Below are 24,901 nucleotides of genomic sequence, written 5' to 3' on the forward strand. Positions count from 1 at the left end.
TGACTCGGATTGTCTTTGGTCTAGAGAAAAACTTATCCAAACTGACCTGGACCCATCTGAAAATGCAACTGGACTGCATCAAACTATAGGGGAGGGGAGGAAGATCTTTATTATGATCCAAATGTGTAGTACGCCAGTACCAGCCGTGTGATAATACATCTATACTTTTCATCTTATAGGGCGTTATGTGTCACTTATATGTACAAGAAAGCTTCTGTAAGGCGCACAGGGGAGAACAACATGTCCAGTGTCGATTCAGACTTGGACAGATGCAAAATGTCCATGGGACATTCTTCAAATCATATTTTAGAGTAACAGTTTTCTAAACTCTATCCTCTCTGTCTACTGAAAGACTACCATTTAGCAGCAATAGTCATTTTCTGACATTCAGTTTGTTTTTACATCATTATTTACCCCACAACTTTTTTGGAGGCATTTGTCTAAGCTGCAGTTAAAGTGTCTCGTTCTCGTCTGTCATCGTGTCCGACTATTTATGTGGCAAAAGGAATAAAATTAAAAACCAATGGCCAGCGTACATAAGAACTGCTTTATTACTGCTGTGTAATTGAAAGAATGACTGTGGAAGCGTGAAGTTCTGCAGTGTGATGGCCACAGGCTGGAATGATTTCCTGTGGGGTACAGTTGTCCAGTGCAGCTGGATGTGAGTGTAAATAAATCAGCGTCGTGCCAGGGAGTTTGCAAAGAGTTGTTCATTGCTGTCCATAACTTGGCCCAACATTTTTGCCCCCGAAACCACCGTCTGGGAGTCCAGTTAAAATCCCGGCTACAATATGTGTACTGAATGGACAGAACACCACTGAAATACATGGTTAAAATATTTCTAATTGGAAGGGTGATTTTTTTTATGCCATCTTAAAACCTTTGGTATTCCATCTGAAGTGTATTCTTTATCTGAACTGTCATTAAGGTACATAAAAAGTACAATGAAATTGCCTCACCTTTAGCACTAACCCACAAAACGTAAGGCTATCGTAGACAAACTTTGAACTCTTTTCACCAGACACTTTTAGTCTCCATTTGTAAAAAATAAATCTTTGCTCCATGCCTCAGCAAAGAGCTAAGTGTGCTCAGGTAGCCAGCATGTAGTGCTTCTCAGAACCTCGGATAAACTTTCACATGCCCAATTTCTCGATGGAATTTGGGTGTGAAGAACATATCTTTACCTTAAAAACCTTCACGTGAGGCCCAGGACATTTATTTAATTTTTCTTCTGCTTTTAAGTCGGTGGATGTCGCGTCAGATGAAGTCTGGCTGTATTCACAAACTGGTAGCAGAATAAGAGTATAGAGGAAGTGTATTCCTAATACAGCTCAAAAATGTAACTTCTTTGAAGTCTAACTTTTTGCTATGATGATTCCTTCTGTGTTTAGCAAAAAATAAGACGAGATGTGCACGCCCAAATACACACAGACAACGCTCACACGCATCTGTGGGGACAAAGAGCAGATACACACAGGTGTACCGCAGCTCGTCAAGTTCAGTTTCAAAAACTTGTTTAATACAAGCGATAAAGTGTGCTCCTTTAGTTTGGCAATCAAAAAAAGTTTCTGACCAACCAGGTCTACCAAGCATAGAATTAGTTCACCCAGCAGTGCCCAGCAACATGTGGGAGAGGGGCAGCACTGTAATTTCCCAGGCTGCATGCAGCTGGAGAAAAAAACAAACAAAAAAAAAACACTAGTCAGTCCGACACTTTCTCTGTCGCCAAAACAAAGGTCTACCTGTGGGAACAGTGCGACAGAAAAACCTGTAGCCGTTATGAAGCCGTGGCTTTCTAAAACAATGACATGGTAAGCTTGTCTACACTGCTTGATGGTGGTTGATTACATTGCTCACATGTGTAATATGTGACAATGCATCTGTCACAGTAACTACTCTCTCTCTCTTTTTTTTGTTGCCCAGGACCGTTTTAGAAACAAGAAAGTTAGCGCTCTTTAAACTTAGCAAACTGGTCCAGAAACAAAACAGAGGCTCTTTTAAATCTTATCACATGGGTCTAATGAGCTGGAAAAGCAGTGGTGGGGAAAACACACTGCTAATGATCCAAAATATTTAGCATATGTGCATAGCAAAGATTTGGACTTTTCAGCGCCTCCAGGGACCTCCGCTAGCTGCCAGTGCAAACCCTCTAGAGGCTTTCTGAGTGTTTTTGTGCCTCAATCATTAAAGACCCATTAAAAAACTTAATGCCTCTTTAGCTGACAACATGTTAAAATACTTCGGAATCATAACTCTCTTCAAAATGAGCATTTTAAAACTTAGAGATACCAGGTTAAAGTGAGAACAATTTCAGCTCAAGTTTAATCTACAAACTCCTCGTTTGACCCAAATTTTTTTTTAAAGGTCTTCGGGGAGTTGTAGTTCTTCCTGGCTATTTTTACCAAGCCGAGCTCCACTGAATGGTGTTTCAGACTGAGGCAGACAGTTTGTGACAGCAGAAATGAAGGTAAACATCTGTCAGTCTTGTCTCTTCAGTAGAGTCCAGTCTCTCCACCAGATATGACGGGAAGAACATAGAAAGGCAGACGGAGGGAGCAAAAGAGACGAGAGAAGATGTGAAGATGCAGAACAATTGCATGGAGGGAGAGAAATCAGTATTTATAGGAGATCAAGCAGTCAAAGTGTTCTGAACCTCCAGATGGTTCTCTACCTGTTCCAAACCTTCATGATGAGCAATAACCACAAGTAAATGTTTTTTTTTCTTTTAACCTCCACAACTTCACCAGCATCTCGACTGCACTCCAAGCATTCTCACCATTCGCAGAAAGAACACGGCGGCAAACTATCTGCGTGTTTTTACATTCTTCACATTGCAATCACAAAGTAGCAGATCTGAGAGAACCTTACTAGTGCAGAGGACAAATGAAGCAGTTTTCTATTCAAGTTTTTCCATTTCAAAGAAATAACTGATATTAAAAAGACCCAAATGTCTTTTAAGTTGATCTAAAACGTGCATATAACAGCTAAATTGTCATACTGAGAAGTTGTTTTCAAAAATGTATATTCTGTACAATTCCACTGCAGAATAAATCAATAAAGAGAAATAATGTAAAAAAAAATAAATAAAACATTGCGATAGCTAAGCTAACCTAAGAAACCTAAACTTTCTGTTCAGGTTTCTTAAATTTAGACCTGCCATCCATTTTTGTAAACCGGAAAGAAACTCCAGCTATCCTAGATGTTTCCTGAAACTTGTCTGTTTGGATCTTTTTGCAAACAGCCAAAGTTTATATTGATTCAAAACTAAATTATTTGTAAAAAGTTATCAGTCAGAAGACATAATACGTCCACAGCATTAAATATAATCATCATGACAAAGTGAGAGGCCAGTCACCAGAAATGGGGAAAAAAAAACATGAAACAACAATTGATTGACAAAAACTTTTCTCCCAGTCTAATAAAGATACCAAACTAAAGCTGGTCAGTGAGGCTGCCAATAGAGCAAATAGTAAAGGTTGTTCATGTGTGGTCTCCATACGCCTGGACTGGGAAATAAAAAGAATATCTTTGTTTCAAAGAAAACATCCAAGCCCGACTAAAGTCTCCTAAAACCACAGGGATGGATGTGTTATAGTCTGATGAAGCCAAATGTAAATCTGAAGGCACAGATAATACACTAACCATCTCACCAAAAGACCACAATGGCAGCTGTGGTGGTGGAAGCATCATGCTGTGGGCTCACTTCTCTGTAGCTGATTTTACAAGGTGCATAAAATTAACAGCTCAAAGTTTAGACCTAAAACCTGCAGGTTGCTGAGGATGAGAGACGATTTCACTTTCCAGCATCAAACTGAGTCAAATCAACACCTAAATTCACAAAGAAAAGATTCACCAGAAGAAATGTGAGAGAACTAAATCTGACTGAAAACCTGTGGGCAAGATGGCAGATTGGGAAAACATCTAGAAGGGGGATTTCGTTTTTGAGGGATGGAGTGAGGAGGGGATAAAGGGAATTGCATTATGACCAGGTAATTTATTAGGGTCTAATTTTTACATCTTGAAAACCTGGCATTTAGGGGTATGTAAACTTCTGACCTTTAACATGGATTGAGGCCCATCATTTTGTTTACATTAGGATCAATTCTAACGCAGAATCTTGTTCCAGCAATGGGCAAAAAGTTTCAGTTTTAACAGATGGTAGATTTTTTTTTTTTCCATATCCTAATATTTTAGAAATCTGTATTGTTTTTCTAGATATAGTAACTTTTTCGTCATATTCAAAATAAAGTGAAACAATAAGATGCAGGTTCAGGGGGTCTCATAAAAATCCTGTAGATTACATCTGAAAAGGGACATCTTTAACCAGTATTTAATAAATGATTAATTTCCCCTTTCCAACATTGCACAAAACACTGATCTCCAAGTCGTGTCTGACTGTGTTGAATGCCGGCATCACTGGTGATAAAATCCATTTAATACCCGACCAGGAGGGGAGAGAAGGCAAAAAGCGAATGTGGTCTTAAAGAGCGCAGCTGGCATGTTTCCTTGGTTCTGATCGTTGCAGCAGCTATTTTAGGAACCATCCAGGAAGTGATCCGCAGACAGGCAGCTGACGGAGGACTCGGCTCCACCAAACAAACCAGACTCACCCGTAACCAGAACAAGACTTCTGCTGCGTTTGCTTTCGTTTTGTTTTTCTTTTTTGGTGGAAACATTCACACTTTGTTTAAAATTATACCAGAATTACTTTCCTCCCTTTTCCTGATGCCTGGGCAAATTTGATCATTTAGTCTGACAATCACTGTGATAAAACTCAAAGCACTTTGAAAGTAATCTTTGCTCTTTGGGGATAAATCCCATTACTTTTGAGTCAACCCAGTACAGCAACTTGACAACCATACATCTGCCATCATCAGGGACCATGCTCTCTAGCCTGGGCTCTACTGTCAGAAATATGCTGCAGCGTAGCAGAGAGCAAGGGGGAGGCTGTGAGTGGCGTATACAAGAGCTGATTGACAGCGCTAAGACCCTCCTCCTGGTTCTGATTGGTTGTTTCTGACAGAGCAGTGTATTTCTTCAGATGACAGCAAGACCATGTGGAGAAGGTAAATTTTTTTCACAGATTGTCTTGTACTGTTAAAACATAATCCTAATTTTAACAATGATGCAAGAAACATTTTTTATAAAAGTGAGATGCCTCAGCTTTAAGTGTATGAATGAGCTATGAAGATAAACCACTCTCAAAAATCTTTTAAGTTAAATGGTATTACATTTTGTGAAGACTTTAAGATGCACCCATTTATAATGACCCTCTTTTGGACCAACATATAGTAGAATATATAATAACTTAGAATAAAACAAGTGTCCATAGACACTTGGGCTCAGATTGTTTCACCAGACTCAAGAAATGTCGTTTAATTATAAAGGTAGACAACAGGATCACTCAAACAAAAATCTTGCTGAAGATAACCAAAAAGGAAAAAAAAAAAAAATTTTTCCAAAAAGGAAAAAAAATAAAACTGATGCATCTTTGCTTGCATCAATATAATCTTAGGCATCAAGCTGTTCGCTAATATACATTTTTGACTTTCATTCGAATCTGATAATGACGCTGGGTTACTAATGGTACAATTTCTACTGCTAAAATAATAATAAAAACCAATTCTTGCATTTTTCAAAAATCTAAAGAAATGAATCATTTCACATTTTTTCTGTAGTTTGGAACTTTAAGATACTGTATTCACACTGATCTGCTCATATATCACATCTTCTGTTGGCCACACATCTAAACAAACATGCGTTCACTGAACAATGGGGAGACAAATGCAGTCAAATCCATAAAACTAAACCAAACCAGGGAGTCACCTGGTGCACATCAGAGCAACCGTGTGGCTAACTGCCCCACCAGACAGTCAATATCCTCCCTCTTCATGTCCTGCTGTCCCTCTGTGTCCTCGCTCCATCTTCTCCTCCTTATGCCCTCTGCAGTATTATCAGCTAATGTATTTTTCCCCCCTCCTGCACTGCAGCCACTGTGGCACAATTACCACAGCTGCTGCACTAATGGCTATTGATGCAGCGTCCCCCCTCCCCCCCCTCCTACCCCATTCATACACACACACACACACACGCGCACAAACATTCATAAAAAATTCATGACAGCAGCTCAATGGGAAGGTGCAGGGGGGAATCTGGCCAGCCTTAGAAAGAACAACAAATGTCATCCAGCAAACAAGGGAAGAGGCACATGTTGCAGGTTTAAATGGCTGCAGATGCAGACACAGAAATATTTGACAAAAATGACTGTCTGCATAATTAAAACTTGAAAAATTAACCCATGTATGTTTCAGACCTTGTTGTATGTAGCTCCCTCTTAGCACAGGATTTCTCCCTGCTGTCCAACCTGTGCTGAGAGAGCTTTAGAGCACTAAGCCTGCTAGCTAAGGCTGAACTGGAGATCAACAGACATGTGGGGGGTGGGTGAGATGGAGAGAGGGTGGAAGGTAAGAACAAGTTCATCTGAATGATGGAGAGGAAACAAGGGATTGGGACTAAGACAAACAAAAGGTCAAGAGGAGGTTGGAACAGAAGGGGCGAAGATCAAGAAGGCAGCAATCCTTGGAAAAGATCACAGTGTTAGCTGAGGACATCTGGCAACATGAAAAAAGCCAGAATTAAAAGCAGTCATATGAAGATTTTTTTTTTCTAATCTTTTATTGCCAATTAGTTAAAATAAACCACTTAAAATTACTCTAAAAAGTGCTCTCAAGAAGCTTAAAATTGGTCATCAAATATTTGGTAATAGTTTCTCAAATTAGGCTTTTACTATACCTGCAACCATACGAGAGGTCAAAAGGTAATGCAAGGTTTCACCCCAGAAAACTTGCCAAGCCCGACGGTTGGGACGCTCAGCAGCCCGCCATGTTTTTGAGTTAAGAAATGTTTAAAGTTTACAGAAATTTGAAAATATCATTTGATAATTATGTGTTATTGAAAGATTAATATCTGAACACCAACTATCAAGTCTTAATGCATTAAAAAAAAAAACTTAAATAAGCAATGCTAAGCCTGGTGGGGGCACAATAAAAGCCTGGTGGCCTGCCAGGCTTACAATACACTGGGGGAGACCCTGTAATGTTAACCAGAAACTCAAAGATCAAAGTAGGTTACATTAAAGAACAACAGGAGATTTTCATCCATTTTTAAGACATTTGAAAGAAAAAGAAAAAGGTATGTCACACCAACAGTTCAGGAGAGAAACACTCTAGCTCCCCTTTTTCTCCCAGTCATTCACTTCTCCATCCAACATTTGAAGTTTAACAGAAAGAGTTGGGACCAAACGAGCCAGCCATAGTAAGAAAACAGAAAAACTGACTTTACTGTCACTGTGGTTTTAAAGAATGGAGAGAAGACCTGTCATAGGTTTTAAAACTCTGGCACCAAAAACACCAAGTGTAAATGGAAGATGAACTCAGAAAACAAATCAGTTTCCTCAAAATATTTAAATTAGTGTGGGCAGGAATCTAAACACTCCACACCAAACCAATGCATGGAATGACCAGTAATGGAGACGCTTGAGAGGGTAAAGACACACCTTTTGTTGAAGAGCAGATTTTAAGATTTCCAGTGACATAGTAGGAGTGGCGAGCAAACAGTGGAAATACAGTTTCACTGCTACTCATAACGGCTCATTTGTTTATTTAGTTGATGTCCTTCAAAGGCATAATTTATGCAAACCAGGCTGAGGAGAAGTTTCTGGCTGAAGGCAGAAACTTCACATTTATGTGCAATTAATGCCATTAATGTCATTTCCTGGGGATCAGCTTTCTAAAGTCTGTCAATATGGATGAAATTTGGTTTTAAACGAGTTTTAAAGTAGAGGCTTACTCTGAACCATTACCTGCAATGCCGCAATCAAACAGGTTAAAACGTAGATCTGCAAATGGGGAAAAATTTGTCCCAGACTAAATATACGGGCCCACCGGGAACGTCATGAGGTCATCACAGAATAGAGAAACATGTATACAACTAATCTGAATGGGTTTAAACCAGATAATGCATTTTGTCAACTTTGCGGCAATACACACGTAAAAACAGTAGAATGGTTAGAGAAAGAGCTCATTAACTCACAGAAGCACAGATAAGGTTTTCTCTGTTGTAAATCACCGTTTCCTCCGCCGGTGCCAAAGCTTCCCATTGCGATCTCCAGCACAGGTTTCTGCAAACACTCAACTTTAATGCCTGGTTTTGTTTTGAATCATTAAGCCACTCATGCACACACGCCCACACACACACAGAGACATGACCACTTTTAAATCTCGAAGAAGTCACTTTAGGAAGTGTTTTTAGCTATATAAAAGTTTTGCACCTTAAGATTATAATCTTTGCTGCATGCTGATGTTTGACGACAAAAGACCAAGCTAAAAATTAACAGGCAGGTTTTTGCAGCTGCTTTCAGTTTCTTATTAACAAAGCAGGGAGAAAAAAGCTGCAGCAAGTTTAAAAAAAATAGATACAAATGAGCCGAGAATTTCAATTCATCCACTACCTGCTTATCTGTGCCAGGCCAGAGGAAGCTGAAGTACCTGGAGAAAAACCAATGCACACACTGGGAAGAACATGCAACTCCTTGGAGAAAGACCCCATGCCAGGATTCAAACACAGAACCTTCTTGCAGCAAAGCCACAGTGCTACCAACTGTCCCACCGACCTGAGAACTTGCGGAAAACACACAGCCAGCGTACTAGCAACGCTATTCCTACCAAAGGGCTGTTTTATATTTGCTACATTACAAATTTTAATTCAATTTTATTGAGCTCTTGCATGATGGAACAACCCAAGGTAGCACATTACAGCGAGCCGAAAGTCAAAGTAGTCAGCATTCATGCTAAGATGGATGGAAAAAATACAAGGAAATCAAGGAGGAAAATTTGTTAGGAGGTCATGGAGGCAGCCATTTGACTTCACGCAGTGCAACAACCTTAAAAAAGAGCCACAATTAAAACGGCCAAGTCAAAGTCCAGATCTACAGTCAACTGAGAATTTGTGGCAATACTTGAAAACTGGTTTTTATGCGTGCTCTCCATCCCATCTGAGTGTTGCGAAATAGCTTAATCTCAAATCGTAAGCAAAGCTTTCAGTTTCTATATATGTAAAACAGTAAAAGTTGTGATGATTTTGAGATTACAGCTATGCATTATTTTCTGCTCCGTCACATCACTTTCAAAGAAAGTACATGAACATTTGTGGCTGTAGCATGACACAATGTGAGAACGTTTGAACATACGAATACTTTGCAATCCACCACATATCTGTCAGTTTCAGGAGCTCAGTTATTCACTCGCTCAAATGAGGAAACTTCTCACCCTCTCATTCAAGGGTCTTCTCTGAAAGTGTGCGTGTTCCTGTTGAACATGTGAACAAGCGTGGGAGGAAGGGAATGTGGTCGCAGCCGCCCCAAATCAAAAACATTCAAAGCTTGTGTGTGGTTGTGTGCAAGGAGAAGTGAGGGTGACTAGAAGAAAAGGAGAAGCAGAAACCTGAATGTCATGCGCAAAGGTCCGAAAGGCACCGTCGATGGAAGGCAAGGAGTGCCAAACGGGCATGTGACGGGTTAAAAACAGCACGCTTTTGATGTCACGCGAGTGCGTCGACGTCACACGTTGTGCGTTTGTGCGTGCTGATGAGTGTCAGCTTCACCCCAGCTAAGGGGTTTAAATATAGCAAGTGGGCAACAGTCCCAGCTGACTTTAACAATGCCATAGCTAGCAAGAAGACCATTCACGCCACATTAGCGCCACGCTAACACTGAAACCGGAGAAGCGTTGAACAGAGGAAGGGAGGGAAGAGGGAAGGCCTTGGTTTCATGAACACTCAGCCACCCACATATGGCCTCTGCCAAGAGTTGAGTGGGACAACAGTGCCTTCGTGTTTGTGTGTGTGTGTGTGTGTGTGTGAGAGAGAGAGAGAGACATTCCTCTGTGAGGTGGATGCCAGAGAACGAACAGAGCAGAAGACAGACCGTCCTGGGCTTGCATGTTTCAGTGGAACTAACGAGCCCCTCGCTGTGCATGCCGTCCTCACAGCTGTAAACTTCTTGAAGATTAGATAATCAGATCTAACTGGATGTTTTGTCCAAAAAAAAAACACAACAGAAAAAAATGGCAGCTTACGGCGCTGCTTGGAAGCGACATGGAGGGTCGTGGGTTTGGGGACACGTGTCTGTAAATGAAAGGTCACAAGTTGGACCTGGCAACAGACATTGTCAGTTTTATTATTGTTGTTTCAGTTTCTGAAAATGGGCATTACCTTCCTGTTGAAGCATCAGACAATGTTGAAACCAGATATTTACATACGCTCTAACTTTTTTTCTCTCTCTCTCTCTCTCTCTCTGTGTGTGTGTGAATTTAAGCAGGCTAAATGTGACCTGATAGGTGAAGTAAGGTTTCAAAAAATATTTCGTATTTGTTAAATCCTGCCAAAATAACAAAAATAAATCTTTTCAATTTTCCCTAAAGTTAGAGGAAATATGATAAAGACAGAATCCCTTTGGATATATATTTTAAGGCAAACATTGTTTCCTTAATTGGCATTGGGAAACAAAATAAAAAATAACCAGGCAAGATATCAGGAAGAAAATATCCATAAGTTTTAAATATGTTAATTTAAAACAGTTTGAATATACACGCCTCGACATATAACTTTAAAAAAGTACACCCAAATTGCTACTAAACACTAAATACTAATAAAAAAAAAAGCTGTCTAAAAGATATTCTTGGTCTCATTACTGTGGCGTTTAGTAAACAGAAATAATTTTTGTAATCTTAACACACCTGAAACAAGAGAAGTTTATGTGTATGAAAGTATCTGATTTAAATTTAAAAAATGCATCTTTTCAGATGCAAAACTTTTAAATTAAATTCTAGTGATAAAAATGCTATAGAATGATTTAAATTTCATTTTTCATTTCTAGGTCTCATTAAGATAAAAAAATAAATAAAAAATTCAACACTAATCTCTCCACCAGCAGCGCTGGATTCTCGTCACCAATTCGCTCTCCACAACACATGTAATTAACAAGTTCACACCTGCTGTCTGTGGGTTGTCAAATGTCATCCTGGGAAGATTAACGTGCAGAAAAACATAAATTCAGGCCATCGCACAGGCATCATCCTGCTAAATCTGACAAATGATTATTCAGTCCTGTTCTGGATGAGTCGCCCAGTCTACTCATAGGAGATCAAGCAAAACGTTATAGACACCTCTGGCTGATAGTGGTGAAACTATAAAAATAAAAATAAAAAAGTGTAAAAATGGGTAGCAACACCTCTTATCTCACACTTATTATTTAGGAACCAATACAAACTACCGTCTTTTGTAAGGACAGTCTTAATAAATATGATGGGCTTTTAGTCTGAGCCATTTTTATTCAATTTAATTCAGGTTATTCATTTGCTGTCAATTCACAACACGGGTGTCAAAGAAAAAAAGAATTTCGGTTCAATAATAAACACAGAATGCAAGTCAAGTACATTCCAATTGATCATGATTATCAAACAGTGCTGTCGAGTTCAGTTTCTGAGTCCAATTGATTTAAAAGTGTTCTATAAGAAAACCGAGCAGACTGCACCAAGTCATTGACTTGCGGCACCAACTTCTACTGGATGTGGAAAATTCCCCTTTACGAACGGGAAGAACCGTCCAGCAGAACCTGCTGCAGGGCTAGTGGCCATCTGACAGGGTGATGAAGGAGACGGAGCATGCTCACAAAAGATTACAATAAAATAACAAAATATTCACCAGAAAGATCTCCGCTGGTCAAAAGAGGTACATCTAAATGATCAACAATCAGGCACAATAAAATCAGCTGTTCATTCTTGATAGCTTTACAGTGAGCATCAGATTTGCATACACCAGAGCCAGATGACATAATTTCCATTACACAAGCTATTTTGCCTCGACTAACATGGCAAATACTAGCTTCTTTGTTTTGTTGATATACATCAGAAATATGATAAGATTAGAACTGCTTTTTGAGCCTTTGTTGACATAGCATGCTTTAGAAAACTTTCCATAATCTTCCTTTCCAATAACAGCACACTGTTCTAGTAACAAGTTTAAAGACAATGGTTTAGATTCTTATTTCAGGGTGGAATTATGCTTTCACATGCAGATTTAACGGTTTTAAAAAGATGAATTAAGTTCAACAGGGGTCAAAATTATGCATACATATATTTATATATAGCCCCAATAACATTTGAATAAACCCCCCTTAGTTGGCTGCACCCAGACTATACATGTTTTTGTTGTCAACAAGTTTCTTGCATAATTCCGATTAGATAATTAAACACAAATTGGGTCATTTAAATTGGTTGGTACCCAGGTATGGACCCAAGGTTTACACGTACTCCACAGTTTTCCAATGGAGTCGAGGTTAGTGTTATTCAAATGTTTATACCTACTTCCTCCAATCTGAAACCAGTTCAAAGGTGTGCTTGGGATCACTGTCACCAAACTGCATCCAAGTTTCAACCATCTGACTCAAACTGATGTTTTCAGAGGAAGAGAACAACTCAGAAACCATCAAAGCCCCAACCCATCGTTAGCTTGAAGCTATCCACCGAAGAGCGTTTTACGTCACTGTGGACAAAGAGGGTGACAAGCAAGTAAGAACATCCTGCTCCACAATACAATCGACACCTTCAAGTTCAACTAATATTTTTAGCTACCCACATGGACAAGCCAAACGCCTCAGTTTGCAAAAGGTTTCACGGTCAAACGGTACACAGAGCTATCCCATTACAATGTCAGAAGGGGTCAGAATGAGTCAAGTCAAATCTAAGAACACTGTACCAACAGTCAAGCATGTTGATGATAGGATGATGCTGAGGGTTTGTTTCGACACCAGTAATACGGTTGTCCCTGCTCAAAGTGGATGGGTCTGTGGAGATGGAAAACACTCAGTTTCATTCACTTCACCTCAAATCAGCAGCTAGATGGTTGAAAGATGGACACAGCTGCGTCATCGAAGGACAAGGAAGTGGACATGGAGTTTTGTAATGGATGAAACAGGCTAACGACAAGTTTCCAGCCTCAACATTGTGGACTGTGCATAAAAGCCAGAAAATCCAGTTTAAATTAGCTGCACAGATTTTGCAGGAAGCTCAGTTTCCTACAATAAAAAGTATCGTCCAACTTCCTGAGGATGTGTATGCACTTATTTAAACCTGTATATAACTTTGACCCATGTGGGGGTTAATTCGCCCATTCACTTGTTTTTCTTTTAATCCTTTAAATTGGGAAATCCTTTCGCCACTTAATAGTCAGGTTATAGAGATGCACATGTCAAGAAAAAGGCTGCGTCTGATATTCCCTTCCAGGTCCCTCTAACCTACAGACTAAGCTAGCTGCTACATTGCTCAAAAAGGGAGGCGGGAATAGACACAGGGTTCCCATATGTCTTCTCCAGCCTCACTAATTCTTAGTCTATAAAACGCAAACACACACACTTTCCATAATTACAGGCTTGCCCTTTCGTGGGTGTGTCTGAGAACCATTAGACCATGGCACATTGTACTGGGACGCACAGAGCGAAACAAGAAGTTTAGGCAACTGTTCGAGAATATTGCCAGTACAAGTTTTTAACACTAATTTCCATGCACTTCTTTTCCCGATCACACGCTGCAGCAATCCTACCGGTACAGCTGACAACAAGTAAACTATTTGCATTTCACAGTCTAACAGTGGATTTATGTAATTTTAGTCTCACGCTGTGAACTTTGCATCTCCAACTACAGTTGGATCGCTCCTGCTGCTGCACTCATTAGGTGCAGGTGAAGCTGCATTCAAACACACCTTCTTACAAGCTGCACACTTCAAAGAACCTGTCTGCGGCAAAGACCCTCCAGATTCCAGCCTCCGGGGAATTTTTATATATGCACGTCTGTGTAGTGATATCAACAGCGCACTTGGCTTTCCTAGAATGCTCGCCTCTGAAGTGACTACATACAGCCATCTAGCTGCAGCTCTGTTCTTCAGAGGGAAACCGGGAAGAGGGATTGCAGACATCTCCCTCCGTTTCACCCCCCCGTTACAACCCACACACTGCCAAGAACTCACAATGTAGCATTAAAAAAAAAAAAAAAAAGAGGAGGTACTAACAGGCAGCACTGTGTGTCTCCGCTATTGACTGTTGTGTTTGCATACAAGCTGTCGCCATCAGAGACTGGGAAAGGAGCAGAGAAGGGACAGAGCAAAACGGACGGCGCTGTGTCTTTAAGCAGTAATCCCTCCATTCTCTGAGCATTTGTTGCCGGCCATCTAATGGGCGGATCGGTATAATGTCCACAAGGGCCGCTGGGAGATCCTGCACTATTAGGAGGGGGGGGAGAAAAAAGAAAAGAAAAGGAAAGAAAAATCACAGCCGTGCTCTCAAGCTGAGACTGGTCTTGCCTGCTCAGTTCTTAAATAACCCGACCAAGGCAGGCGCAGAAAATTAAAGACGCTCTGATTTAGCATTTCAAAAGGGGAGGAACTGGGCTCATTGCAGCAACAAAAGGGATGACAATGTTGACATTCCCAACGTGTATCCTTTGGTGTTTTTTCTAAAAGGAAACTGGAGCTTGCCCACAGGGGATGTGATGTGAACAGGGAATGCTGCACAGTGTGCGTCTTTCATGCAACCTGCTGCCATCAAACACACGGCAATAAAATCTGATCACTTAAAGATCTAATCAACAGCAAACAGTGAGCCAAAACAGAGTCAACCATCCTCCATATGTTACCACTGCCCCCTACCAACAGGAAGCCACTGTAGCACCGTGAATGTACTGGACCTGCTGCGTTTATTTCCTACAGACAAAAAACCCAATGTTCTGAAATAATCTAAAGTTTTGCCAGTTACAAAAAAACAACAACAAAAAAACAAAACCCTACAAATATTTTTACTAAAGATTGGATATATGCTGAAAGAAAAGAGTTAGTGACAGAGCTTGGATGCAAACAGGTGGCTGCAATTTAGTGCTCACAACTCTGTGGAAACTGTTGATTTTTTGAGAGAATGTTAGAAAGGTTAGAGAGTGCTGGCTGGAGTAAACTACTGCTGCTGCTTCAGAGCAAGGAAACAATGTTGCAACCCTCCTGCAGCTGGCCTGTCTTGCAGAGCAACTTCCACCCCATAACAAACAACCAGAAAAGGAGAAGTTCTCTTCTCATGCAAATTGTCAACCCCCTCCTCCAGACGCTAACAAGTTTCTGAGCTGTAAAAAAAAAAACAGAAAAGAAAAGAAAAAGAAAAATCAGAACCGCTTTCCAAAACTTTCAGGCTGCCTTTCCACTAATCAGCTGTCATCTCCCAACGAGAAGGAGCTGATGTTGCTGTGTAAACTGATGCAGCTCTGTTTTAAAAAGTAAACTGTGCGTTTAGGGAGCAATTCTCTTCGCTCAGTGAGCATGTCAACAAGTTTACACTCATGAAAAAGGTTGCAGCGTTGCAGATTGTTAATGGGGATTCTAAAAGGGCAAAGAGATGCAGAGTAAATTAAACAGCGAGTGCAGTATTTAACAGAGTTGCACTGCACGCTGAAGTCCTTACCGCTATGAGCGTGTTGTTCCTCTGTTCCGTGGAGGACGCAGAGTCCGGGTCCTGCTGCTGCTGCTGCTGCTTGATTTGGGGCTGCTTGCTGCCTCCACCGCCGACCGACTTCTTGGCCCTCTGCTCCAGGCTCCGCTGGTACAGGCTGACGGTGTCCCTGCGCTCCAGCTCCAGCTGCTCGGAGTGCGCTTGCTGGTACCTGTTCTCGCAGATTGTGTGGTGTCTCCGGCAGCCCTCTATCCGCTGCCTCAGCCTCTCCACTACCGTGCTGTGCTTAGGTATGCCCACCGCTCCGGCGGGCACCACGCTGCCGCTGGCCGGGTTCATGCTGTTGTTGATGCAGATACTGCCGTTGGGTCCGACAGCGGGGGAGGCGAAGTCCCCCATCACCGCGCCGAGGGGCTGCTATTTTGGAGGAACTTTTCTCCCAGTCAGGCTCTCCTCCGCCACCTCCTCTTGAGTCCTCCGGCCACCTCCACCTCTCTGTGTCCTCCCGGTCTGCGCGTGTCTTCCGGAGGGTGCGAGCGACAAGCAGCCGCCGAAGCGGCCGAACACCGCGAGGGTTTAAAGGGCTGCGAGCCACGGAGGAGTCGCGACCGACCGAGTCTCCGGCTCTAAACAAACACAAATACCACTCAACCTGAGTGAAACGTAAAACAAGCTCATAACTGCATTAAGCAATACAGCTGCTGCCACGCTGCTAACAAAAACAATAACACCAACTCCGGGGGTAAAAGCGATAAAGCGACAGTATAAAGGTTAGTCTCCGGTCAAATGTACACAGACCGTCCCGCAGAGGAGCCGCGGCGGCAGCAACGGTCCTGTCGCTGCTCTACACTGTTGTCCTTGGAGAAAAAGTTTTGCTGCCTAAACCGAACAGGCTCCGGAGTTTCCCAGTGAACTTGCATCTCATATGTTCCTGGTTTGAAAGAAATCCCGGTGAATAATATGGTGCCGAGTTAGTAAAAGAGCACAAGCGCCCTCGGTAGTCCGTTTGTGAGGCAACTAGAGTTTAACAGACGGCGCAAAACGCGGATATGAGAACCAGGGGCGGAAGTCTGCAGTCAGTGGCTCCAGGCTGCCACCATCAAATCAGGTCCGCTTCTTCACCATGCCAGCAGAGTGATATAGAGTTGAGTAAAAACCAGCGAGCGGCTGTGAGAAGCCGCGCTGATGGGCACCCCGAAAACCCGGAGTAGAGTAAAGGGGGAGAACCTCCTGAAGGACCGGGCTTCGGTCCCACCTACCACCGTTTCTGTTTATAGCAGGACCGGAGAGCTCAACGCACAGCAAACTGGGAAAATACACGCACAATGAAAGAGCAGACAATTGTTTAAAAAAATAGGAAATTACAACATGGAAAAACGATTTATATAAATAAATAGATACATTTTCTCTCAGATTTTAATGCCCGTTAGATTACTTTTTCAGTATAAAGGAAAATATATGTTTTAAATATTACATTTTCACAGTGGCAAAGCAAAAAGAAAAACAAAAATCCCGATAAAATTGATCTGAAAAACCTCAAGGTTGTTTAAAAAATACTGAAAAGAAAAAATATATCCCGGAAAAAATTTGCGAGTTTCTTTCTTTTTTTTCAACTCAGATTTTTAGCAAAATATAAAAAATAAAGAAAAGCATAGTAGGTATTATTATTATTATTATTATTATTATTATTATTATTATTATTATTATTATTAAATAGTGATAAAGATACCTCTATTTTGTCTTTACATTTGAATCTTAATAAGACTTTCATATGAATAAATAAATTATATTGTTAGAATAATATTTCACTTAAATAGATGCAAAATACAGATATACAATACATAGACGCACAGCGGTAATAATGAAACTAAAGATTATCAATAAATTAATCACATAAAAAGTCAAACTGTTTTGCATAACACAAAATAAATATAATAACAAATATAAATATATATACCAAAGCAATATAAATGCCAGAAAATTTGAATATAATCAGAAAAACAAAACACAAAGCTTCATTTTGAGAAAACATACTTGAAGGAATTTTGCTAAATAAAAACATGAAACAATGTCATAACTCATAAAGCACAATATATCAGGAAAAGACATCACACCCAGGTTACATTTTAAGTAACTGTGGATACAGAGATGCCAGGCAGGAGTTGCTGCATTTGTTTGGACTTTCTTTAGGAAGCTACATTTTAATTTACAAACTTATCTGCTTGTATTTATTCTGGTTCCTCTGGCAGAGATCTGACTCTGAGCACATTCTTGAAACAGAAGAACATTTTGTGTTTCTTTCTGAGGAAAACCTTTCAAAACCCAATTTGACAAAATATATATATATATATGTTCCTGCAGAACAAACAAAAAGACCACTTGAATGCTTGCAGATGGATGCTAATAACTCTATTTTTGCCTTCTTTTGCTATTACTTGTACAATTTCATTATTCGTAAATTCTATCTGACCCTTTTATCAATTTGGTCATCAACTAGACAGAGACGATGCTTTCTATTGGGATTTTTATTTTTAGCTCTTTCCATAGTTACAAAGTTCAAAAAATAATAGCTGCAGAGTGCATGAAATGCATCATTTCAATGACAAATCTCCATCAATATTGAGTCAGCTTCTGAGAATGTAGATGTCTTTAAAACAGAAAAATGAATAGCGAGATATTTTAAGAAAAGTTTTCTCATCTATACAGCGAAATATTGATGTGGCTCTTGAACCACAGCTGGAATGGTTTTAGTAGGAAAATTATCGTCTTCATTTATATTGACTGGTAATGACCGTCCTGGAGAGAGTAGCTACGTCAGTCAGTTTCTGCGCTTAATTGTTTGGATGTGTATTTGAGCGGTAATGTGTGAGTGTGCTTCCTGAAATCCCACAATCAGAGGAGTGTGTTGAAGATGTGCTCCTGTCCATCAGGTTGTTGTCTGAAGATACAATGGACTCATTCTGCACAATAACACCAGTCGAAATAAAAGTTACAGTGGGACAAACTAGTTTACATTAGAAAGCTCTTGCAACTCTTTTGGCGAGTGACGGAAAGTTATGAGAGTTTCAAAGATGTTGGTCTTGATTCTGTGAATGGATGAAGATCACAAAATTTACATCAGCATGAGAAACCATTTCTTAAGGCAACATTAGCGTTATGATTACTTATGGTTCAACACTTTGATTAACAAGAAATTTAAAAAAATTAAAACATCTTAAATCTAAAGAAATGTTTGAGGATTTTAAGATGACAACAACTAAAAAAATAATAATAATTCTTGAGCTTTATTCTGGCACAAGTGGCTTTTATTTACAGTGGTCAGACAGGAAATGGGCAGCAAGAGTTGGGAAGAAGACCCAACTTTGAGTATTGAATCCCAGACGGTTCCTGTGAGGACAAACAACCTACATATGTCTTCGTTCTACCACATACCACCACAACAATTCAACCGTTACGCAGACATTCCTCAATCCTGGAACTTTATGCAAGTTTGGACAAGGACAAAGTCATTGTGGAAAACCCTAAGTAGTTGGGTTTACAATTTGACATCACATAAGCAATGTTGAAGACATACCTAACATATTAGTTTGGACAGATGAAGACAAACTGGACTTTAAAAACAAAAATTGTGTGTTGTGGTTGTGGAAGAATAAGACACAGATATCACCATTGTATCATATGTTGTTACAATGGAAGCATTGTGCTGTGTGGATATTGTTCCTCAGCAGGTATAGGATCTTTCATCAGAGCTGATGGGAAGGTGGATGGAGTTAAGTTGAATAAACTCTTGGTAGAACCTGTAAGAGGGGACAACACATTTAGACGAAGTTCCTCTTCCACAGTGGTTTCAATACACATATATCCTTGTATTCGACTCACCCAATGTCTAGATATGAGCCTAAATAAATAGGAAAGACTTGAAAAATGATATTTACAGATAATCTCCATCAAACCTAAGATATTTTAAGCTGTTTTGCTAAGAAGAATGGACAAAGATTTCAGCTTCTATATGAGCAGTACTGATTGAGATGTAGACAAAACACTCATATCTGTAACTGCAATGAAAGCTTTATAAAACATTGGCTAAATAAAAATGCATATAATGGTTTTCGGATTCATTTTGTAAAAACAAACATAAAATCATGCACCACTTTCCTTATACCTTCAATGTGCATGTTACTTTCTCTCGGACTGTCCCAGTGAAACACGTGGTTGTACTGTGACAAAATATAGACAAGTTTTGGAAAGCGTTGTAAATGCAGTAGGCAGGCGCAAATTAGCAAAAGTCTAAGTAAATGTAAGAGTTGTGGCTTGATAATTTCTTTGAGCATTCCCATCAACACCAGAAGCATCACAGGTGTGCACACATGTTCTCATGCGCGCAACACAGACACTTCCCCCATGTTATGTCATGTCACAGAACGGCTCCCTCTCTCCCCCATTCATGACGTGCCTCTCTCTGTCATTTTTATTTTTATCTGCTGTGTCATGTGGGAGTTCTGAGCTCCATCCCCAACTGTTCAGGCCATATGTGCCCGCCTGTCTCTTTCTAGCCATCTCACCAACACACACGCGCACACACATGCTGCCATTCACCCGCTCACATACCGCACACTGACAGACATAAGCACAGCACACAGTCACTCTGTCTGCATGGCAATTAAACGCGAACAGCATGTGTCTGTGCTTCTTATTCATTTCATTTTTCTGCTTCAGAGCTTGAAGATTCTGGGAATCTCGGACGGACAAGTCAAGATAGCTACAAACGCAAATGGGCTTTCTGATCTTTGTACTGTTAGAGTACAAATGGCGTCTGCCGGGTGCTTAACATCTCTGATGGGACGGATGACATCTTGGCAATCAAAAATGTTTCTTCGAGTCCGCCTACAGTGTGCTTGAGTCAAGCTTTTCCAATAAGAAAACTCCCAATGTGACATGGTTAGAGTCATCACAAAATGTATGCACTTGAATTCAAATATTTTATTTTCTTACAAAAAAACAACAACAAAAAAAAACACCAACAGTCCCATTTACCACTCTGTTAAAACCAGACAAAAAGTTACCAGGATGCCACCAAAATATTCCACTGTCAACTCTAACTGGTATTAAAAGGAAAATGGGGAGTGAATGCAAGTGACAGCAAATCAGTCACAAACTGGTAGGCCTCCAAGCTTTATATGAACTTCAGAAAAGCTTAGAAATTGGTGCAGGGAAAAGTTTTAAGCAATGGGTTTCCAAAGCGACGCAGCTGCGTCCAAGACTTAAATCACCAAATGCAAAGTGTTGGATGCAGGAGGGTAAAGCTCACAGCCTCTGGCCTCTAAATCAGGGCAGACAGGTTCTCACTGGTGATTAACAAAGCTTCTCTACATGACAATCCAACGGACAAGTCTGGATTTGGCAGCTTTTAGGAGAACGGCCCTTCCCTGAATGCATTGTGCTGAATGTAAATTTGGCTTCAGAGAGGACCATGCTGTGGGATTGCCAGGCCTAACCTGCTAGTCCAAATGAAAGGAAATTTTTTGGTTTTAAGATATTTTGGATAATGCTCCCAGCTTTGTCTAGGGGGGCAGCACAGGGATGGTCCCTTCTTGTACAAACATGACTTGTCAATTGTGGTCAAAATTATGTCCATAAACACATGGATGAGCAGGTTTAGTGTTGAAGAACTTGCAGAGCGAAGAATACTGAGCTAAGCCTGATTAAACATTTTTGTGATGAATCAGAGTGGAGACTGTGAGCCAGGCCTTCTTGTCCAACATCGGTGTTTGACCTCACCAATGGTCTTCTGGAAAGAATGGGGAAAATCCCATAAACACACTTTGAAAAATCTTCTACTCACAAACTGTCCACTTTACAAAACAAATAGAAAGCTGAAGGATGTGCACTTCTTTTAAGGCGTGAAACCCAAGCCCTGTTCTGATACAACCGTCTCCATGTTTTCTGGATCAATTTTTATTGCTTAGAGTCACTTCTTATATTTTCAGACTCCCCTTACAGCAGCAATGCAGCCTTTTTTACACACCAGAGTGGCCAATAAATGCTCTTCGGTGACCAGGTGAAACGTGTTGACATGGAATGGGTGGGGTGGGGGGCTGATGTTGAACTACCATCGTTACATCTCTAATCCATGTAAAGAGTTTGTCACAAAGCTGTAAAGGCCACGGGGGAGAGGAAAAGCTGCGATCTTTTGTTATGATAGAAGAGACCCGTCAACTGAACAATGTTTGGATGTTTCAGTGAAAATCTGTTTCCTCTGAAAGGTTTAGTAAACCCCCCAGCGCTGCTTTGCAGGCAAGAGTTGTGATCAGCATTGGAGGAGTTTGATTAAAAATATTAGATCGGTTCTGTTTTCTTTCTTTAAACATCAACTATTCAGTCCAATTGATGACATGAAATAAGTGTCAATAGCAGAATTGGTAGAGATTATTACACATTTTCTTATAGGTGCAGATATTCATGTCTCCTGCACTTTTCTTACACGGGTGTATGGGATTTATAACAGTGAAACATTGCAGCAACAAAGAAATAATCAGTTGGGATGGATGAGAAAATGAGCTAAGCAGTGTGGGTGAGAGTCATGGAAAACTGCTTTAGAGTTTTCCAAAACTTTCAGTAATTTTGTCTTCGTTTGGAACAAATTGAAGACCAAATTCAAAAATGTCTGACAAATATTTGACCCTGGATGGACTTATCGCTGAAACTTCCTCTTGTGCTACCCTGTGCACCAAAATCCCTGCTTAACATCAAGCAGCAAAGTCTACAAGCAGTGTGATAACAAAGGAGGAGAAAAAAACGGCTGTGCATGTGTGTGAGTGTGTGTGCGTGTGTGTGCGTGTGTGTGTGGTTGTAACTGGTATTCTTGTGTTGCTGGCCAGTCTGGACGGCTTAGTGCTTTAGGAATGAATGGAATGTTATTTTACACACTCAACTCTGGTTTTAAAGCGAGATGGTCCGTCCTATTTGGTTTTCAGCTCTGACCTTGTGAGAACGACGTGCAGGGATTTTTTTTTTCAAGCGGGGGAGTGTCCAGCTGCATTTTCAGTCTGAAACAGCTATTGTTCAGCTAAAATATGGGTTGCCTCCATTAAAGAAAAAAACACACACAAAAAAAAACACCTCCAGTTTCAGCTTTCTGCTCTCCGCTCTGGTTAGATTCAGTGAATATAACAGCGTGTAAAGGAGAAATGCATGTAAAATGTGACATTTGTTGTTAGATTGAGGAACAGAGTTGTGTTTAGAAAGCCGGAGTGTTTATTGAGACATGGCCTAAGCTGTTTTCACTCGATCTGCCGGAGCACGCACACACACGAGACACAACAGATCATTTGTTGTTCAGTCTTGAACAGGGGAAAAGACATAATTCTTTTCTTTTGTCACTGTCTTGCCGGTTTGTCTGCTCACGACTTTGAGTGTGGGTGGTAAAGAATGAGTTTACACAAAGGACATGCACACGTGTGGAGACAAACAGACAGGCTCACGGTTGGGAAGCGAGGACTGGAAGGAAGTGTTGGGTCTGCGTTTCTGTTGCATCACAAACCAATCAAGGACATGCAGACCAAACAAACCCAGGCAGGAGAAATATGTTTAACCTCATTTGAACGTTTCCTCCCACACAGACACCACATAGCTCCCCCTCCTACATTTTTATTTCTTCCTCTGAGGCGGCCACGTCAACTTTTGCAGCTTTTTTGACATTCAGGATGCACCGTCCGCCCTGAGGACTACCCTTAGACATGCTTGGTGATGCCCGGAGGCAGAATGGGGTTCTCCTTGGACCCTTTGCCTTTCTGGAGTTCCCACTCCTCCTGGAAGCAGAAGGAAAGACAGAAACAGTCCCCTGTCTGTCTTTCTTCCTCACTGGAGAGGTTGCTGGGCTGTTGCACCAGACCGTCTGCTCTTAAATTTTTAATGTACACAGCGCTGCCTCCGAGAGTGAGATAAAGAGAGAGAGAATCGGGGTGCCTGATATATTGATGAGCTACAGGGAGAGTAGAGAATTGCATGAAAGGAGGGAGGATGGCTCGAAATTGGTGGATAAAAGGACAAAGGAGAGATACCTCACTTAGGTGCACAAGGATGCTCAACCACAATCCAGATGTTTTCTTTAAAACATCTGAGAAAAACATTAAGCAACCCTTAGTTGTTCAAGCGATCTGTCCCCATAAACATTTCTTGTCATTTCCATTTTTTTTTTTTTTTCAAACTTAACTGTTTCAGTTAATCCATCTACCTCGCTTGTCCTTGCAGGATTACTGGGAGGGATGGTCCAGTGGTCATTGGGCAAGAGGCAGAGTGAGCAAGTATTAAGTAAATCTTTATTTATATTGCACCTTTCAAGCTGGAATATCATGAAGTCCTTCACATGGGCCAACACTGCATTAAAAGTAAGTGAATTATGGCACAGGTCACCGGTCCATCACAGAGCTTCAGTCTGTGAAGCAGAATTTAATTTTAGACAAAGTCAAAATGCACAGGCTGCCAAGGTAATTCACCTTAGTTTTCCCAAATATTTGCTTTCATTTCAGTTGTCATAAAAGCAAAATCTGCCTGTTTTTACAATTATTTCACACATATTTGAGTTTCATAGGTGTCATTAGAAGTTCAAAGCACCTGTGATCAAAGTTTGTGACAATTCAAAAAAAAAAAAAAATGCAGTCTGTTGCTGTGTGGGCTGTTTCAGTAGATATTGTTAACGCCGGCCACGGATGGATTGTAAAGGTGCGGGATAATCACCACTCCAGGAGGGAATAATGTTGATCTTCTTTTAATGAAGATAACCGAACCGGAGTACCACTGGATAGTTTACGTGCTCTAACGCCGATGCAGACGAACTTTACACGTCCACACCAGAGTCAGCGAGCATCCAGCGAGCACTCAAAAACTCAATGTTTTTGAGTGACTGCTAGTCACTCAAAGGGTGCGTTCACACTGCAGCCTGAAGTGACTCAATTCCGATTTTTTGGCAATTCCGATTTTTTTTGCCAGGGCCGTTCATACTGCCAGTAAATGCGACCTGTATACGTTCTGCAGTGTAAACGGGCAAACGACCTGAAAGTGTCCCGCATGCGCAGTAGAGGGCGCAATAGCGTCAGCATTCTAAGTGTTCTGCCAACCGCCATAAAAAGAAGAAGTGCTCAGTGTTTGCGGAAGTAAACATGGAGGCTAACGGTGGAGCTTAGTTTACATATTTGAAGTTGTTATCCGGCCGGAGCAGCATATTAACAACTTAATCCTTATATAATCCGTCATGGTTGTTGTTTTTCTTCCCACTTGCGCGTATCAGGACGCAGAATAGTGAGATTTGTTGAGAAACAGTGACGTTCAGTTCGGATGAATGCGACCTGGACGTTAGGTCGC

The 24,901-nt window shown here is 40.8% G+C and overlaps 1 protein-coding gene across 2 annotated transcripts in view; it reads right to left on the reverse strand.

Moving 5' to 3' along the window:
* The window catches only part of maml3 (mastermind-like transcriptional coactivator 3), a 129,235-nt gene extending 112,422 nt beyond the window's left edge, over positions 1 to 16,813 (reverse strand). The window contains exon 1 of one of the 2 annotated variants that reach the window (XM_016667131.1): positions 15,554 to 16,813. In XM_016667131.1, the coding sequence (XP_016522617.1) occupies positions 15,554 to 15,940 (387 nt within the window). In that variant the 5' untranslated portion in view covers positions 15,941 to 16,813. The remainder of the gene's footprint in view (positions 1 to 15,553) is intronic. The other variant, XM_007544624.2, reaches the window with a different exon arrangement.
* Between the last annotated feature and the right edge of the window lie 8,088 nt (positions 16,814 to 24,901).

Source organism: Poecilia formosa, unplaced genomic scaffold, assembly GCF_000485575.1.
Source record: "Poecilia formosa unplaced genomic scaffold, Poecilia_formosa-5.1.2 Scaffold11, whole genome shotgun sequence".
In the NCBI taxonomy this organism is placed as follows: Eukaryota; Metazoa; Chordata; class Actinopteri; order Cyprinodontiformes; family Poeciliidae; genus Poecilia; species Poecilia formosa.